This window comes from Austrofundulus limnaeus, unplaced genomic scaffold, assembly GCF_001266775.1.
Source record: "Austrofundulus limnaeus strain Quisiro unplaced genomic scaffold, Austrofundulus_limnaeus-1.0 Scaffold210, whole genome shotgun sequence".
Classification (NCBI taxonomy): domain Eukaryota; kingdom Metazoa; phylum Chordata; class Actinopteri; order Cyprinodontiformes; family Rivulidae; genus Austrofundulus; species Austrofundulus limnaeus.
Window position 1 is genome coordinate 640184 of NW_013952612.1, and position 3524 is coordinate 643707.

At 38.0% G+C, this 3524-nt stretch overlaps 2 protein-coding genes across 3 annotated transcripts in view; both read left to right on the plus strand.

Annotated features, from left to right (window-relative positions):
- Window positions 1–732: 732 nt before the first annotated feature.
- Window positions 733–2325, plus strand: rps23 (ribosomal protein S23). Its single transcript, XM_014019162.1, has 4 exons — window positions 733–803; window positions 1526–1685; window positions 1893–2013; window positions 2134–2325. Exons 1-4 carry the CDS (start codon window positions 800–802, stop codon window positions 2278–2280), a joined length of 432 nt encoding a protein of 143 aa, XP_013874616.1. The 5' UTR covers window positions 733–799; the 3' UTR covers window positions 2281–2325.
- Window positions 2326–2622: 297 nt separating this feature from the next.
- Window positions 2623–3524, plus strand: part of asb14a (ankyrin repeat and SOCS box containing 14a) — a gene marked incomplete in the record, with an annotated part of 13507 nt that continues 12605 nt past the window's right edge. For both annotated transcript variants that reach the window (XM_014019149.1, XM_014019151.1), the window contains 1 exon segment: window positions 2623–3229.

Sequence of the window (3524 nt, forward strand, 5' to 3'; positions counted from 1 at the left end):
GTGTTATTTAAGAGATGTTTAATTGTTTTGAAAAGTGAATAAAAGTGAGAAAGATTCTGCAGCTCTGAGGAGAGTTTTAGTCTTCATGAAGTTTAGATTCTGAACAGCTGAAAATGTTGAACCTGTTTCAGTTTTAAAGAAGTTGAAAGATTGAAAAACAAAAATGAAACCATCTGAKTGACAGGGTGTGACATTAGATTTCACTTCACAAAAGTATTGTATTTATACTATTAAATTGTTAAAATTTGCAAAAATTTCATGTTCATAAGCATAGGTTTCCTTGTAAATTGCCCCCTTTCAGAACTGATTGCATTTCCTCTTTGCCTATAAAGACCTTGACTTTTACAAATGCTTTTTTGTTTGTTTTTGTCTTTGTTTATTTGCTGTAATAACCCCTGACCATTTGTTATCTAATGTTTAATGCACGTGTTCAGTAAAAATGAGACACAACCATGCTATTGATTGCTATTGATTTGATTGCATGTTTTTTCTGTACTTTGTTAATTTGTGTTACAAATGAAATGAATAAAGAACTATTTCTGTAAGTTGTAGATTTGTTCCAAGTTTTTGCCCAATATTTGCGCTACATGTTAGACAAATAATGCAAARAGAAACACAAACCAATATTCCTTAGTAGCTATAATGTGTTATTTTTACATGACGAGTTTAAAAACAAATTCTCAACATGCTTTATTTTAGTCAGGCACTGTTTAGGACACACCCACTGCGGGTCCGCAGAGTAGATTMCCGCGGTGCATGCTGGGTCCTTCCTTTCCATCCCAGACTCGCTACTGCAATKATGGGTATGTGTAGATATTTGTCCGAAACTGTCGGAAATTTTGTCCTTGTTGACTAATTTTCTCATCGATATTGTACATAAGCATCTTGTGAACATATATTTGGCCGTGTTTGATGGTAAACAGCTACGGTAAATTAAAGAAGTCATCTTTTTTGTCCGCTGAYTGTGTCCGCAACGTGGAGCGAGCGGCCTGATGTGTTTTAGCTGTTAGCATCGTGTTAGCGGTTGTAGTATATTCAGCTTAAAATGTAAGTTATTAATTGTTTGAATAACGTTTAGTCTAATGTGTCATAGAGGGATACGGTAAGGCTTATAATTTAATGTTGAACTTGTAGCGGGGTTGATTACCGGTGTTAGCCGGGTTAGCTTCGGGTTTATTAGCACTATTGTCATCACATTTCCAGGTTAGTTGCGGTAAAACGTGATATTTCAATGCAGTTTCGTCGTGCATAAGATGTAATGGTAAAGCTGTTGCAATAAATGTTGTTTTTTCCGTACTACCTTTTAGAAAAATAAAGATGTCGAGTCTAAACTAAGTTGAATAATTGGCTTAAAATCGTTTCTTGTATGTCTTCTAAGAGATTACTTTAAATTTGCATTTATAGAACTAAACTGGGTTATATCTAAAATAATTCCTTGTATTAATTCATGCTTTTAAGACTTTCCTTTTATCCAAACAACATTTTATTATGCATCTTTCATATCTTTCTGTTGTCTTTCGTGCAGGAAAGTGTCGTGGTCTGCGTACCGCCAGGAAGCTCCGCAATCACCGCCGTGAGCAGAAATGGCACGATAAACAGTACAAGAAGGCCCATCTGGGAACTGCCCTGAAGGCTAACCCCTTCGGAGGAGCCTCTCACGCCAAAGGAATTGTCCTTGAGAAAGTGTGAGTACTGTGAAAACAAGACAGTTGATCATGTCCTGGGCACTTCAGTARTAAGTTTAACTGGAGAGTCTTTAAACTGAGACTAAAGATTTCTGGATAGATATTTTAGGAGCTGCTGTATCTGTATTTTAATTTATAAGAGCTGGTGTTTTCAGTGACATTTGTCAGCATTTTCCCCTCTAACTTTAGTTTGTTTTTGTTTGGCAGCGGTGTGGAGGCTAAGCAGCCCAACTCTGCCATCAGAAAGTGTGTGAGAGTTCAGCTCATCAAAAACGGCAAGAAGATCACGGCCTTCGTTCCCAACGACGGTTGTCTCAACTTCATTGAGGTAAACATCAGCGCCACCTTGAATAACAACACTCAGCCACGTGTTGAATCAGTATTTCACAGTTTACTCACATTAATATTTCAATTTGTTGTTGACCTTTTTTTTTTTTTCTTCCTGCAGGAAAACGACGAAGTTCTGGTGGCCGGATTCGGTCGTAAAGGTCACGCCGTGGGTGACATCCCTGGAGTTCGCTTCAAGGTGGTGAAAGTGGCCAACGTGTCCCTGCTGGCGCTTTACAAAGGCAAGAAGGAGAGACCCAGGTCATAAACAGCCGAGGCAGAAAATACAAATAAAAACATGTTTTGAATTTCACTCTGTTGTCTTGTGGTGTTTCTGAAGACGCAGCAGGTCCTGCAGGAGGCTCAGGTCAGGTTTGTTTTTGAGGACAAASCTTTATTTGTCTGTTTAAAGGTACAGATATTTAGATTTTAAAATCTTTAATTAAAAAACTTAAAATCTTTCCAGTCAGTGGAGCTCTTATCACAACCTTTAAATAAATTTAACAAAACATGTTCTGATATGAGAAGCTTTTTTTTTTTTACCAAGTTAAAGCTCTTTTTTCCCCATTTAATTAAAAAAAACTCCTGTTATCTTAATTCATCTTAAACATTTAAAATAAAAAGTTCAAAAGCCTGCTATGTTTTATTTATGTGAAATACTGTTGGATCAGAAAAAAAATATGCAGACTTAACCCTCTGTAAACTACTTATTTTTAATTATGCCTGTCTGATTATCAATGTATTTTACAACAAGCATATTATGATTATTACAAAGGTTTGGGAAATCCTGATTATTTCATGGTGAAAACTTCAATATCTAATGCTTGTATCCACCCAGGTGTAAATTATTCTGCTGTTTCATGGTTTGGAGCAACAAATTTCAGATTAAAACATTAAAAAGTTGTGTTTTTTTATCTCAGGGTCACTCTGGTTCATTTCACTGCATGCACTCCAGTGGGATTAAATATAGTAACAGGTGTCGTATCTCAGTTCGTCCTGCCAGAAATCTGCAGCTCAAACACGTCGACTCTGCTCTCTGTTAGCCTGCAGAAAACACATGTAGGTTATTCTGATWAACTGACGTCCTCGTGGGTAAACCCTGTGTTTGTTGGAAGTAATGCTGACAGAAGATCTGGGAGGCAGAGAACAACGCGCTGGTTTCTCTGAGCACTTCAGGCCTCAACAACTAATCTGAACAGAACAAAACCACCTGACAGGTAAAAAACACAACTTATGACAAAAACTTCTGACTGTTGATCCAGTGGCTTTTCCAGACACTGGTATTTCTTCTCAGGTTTTGCGGCTGGATCGGTTACCATGCAGTCAATAGACTGTTCTCTGGCCACCAACTTCACCAGGGAGTCATACTCTGCCGATGGGCTTACCAGTCTTACCACCTCGGTTCTCCATTCTCTTGTTGTGGCCAGCCACCAGTTGACCCATTCCGCTTTTTGAGTCTTCTTTCTGGTCTCTATGGGGTGCTTTAATACAGCCAAAATCACCCCATCCACC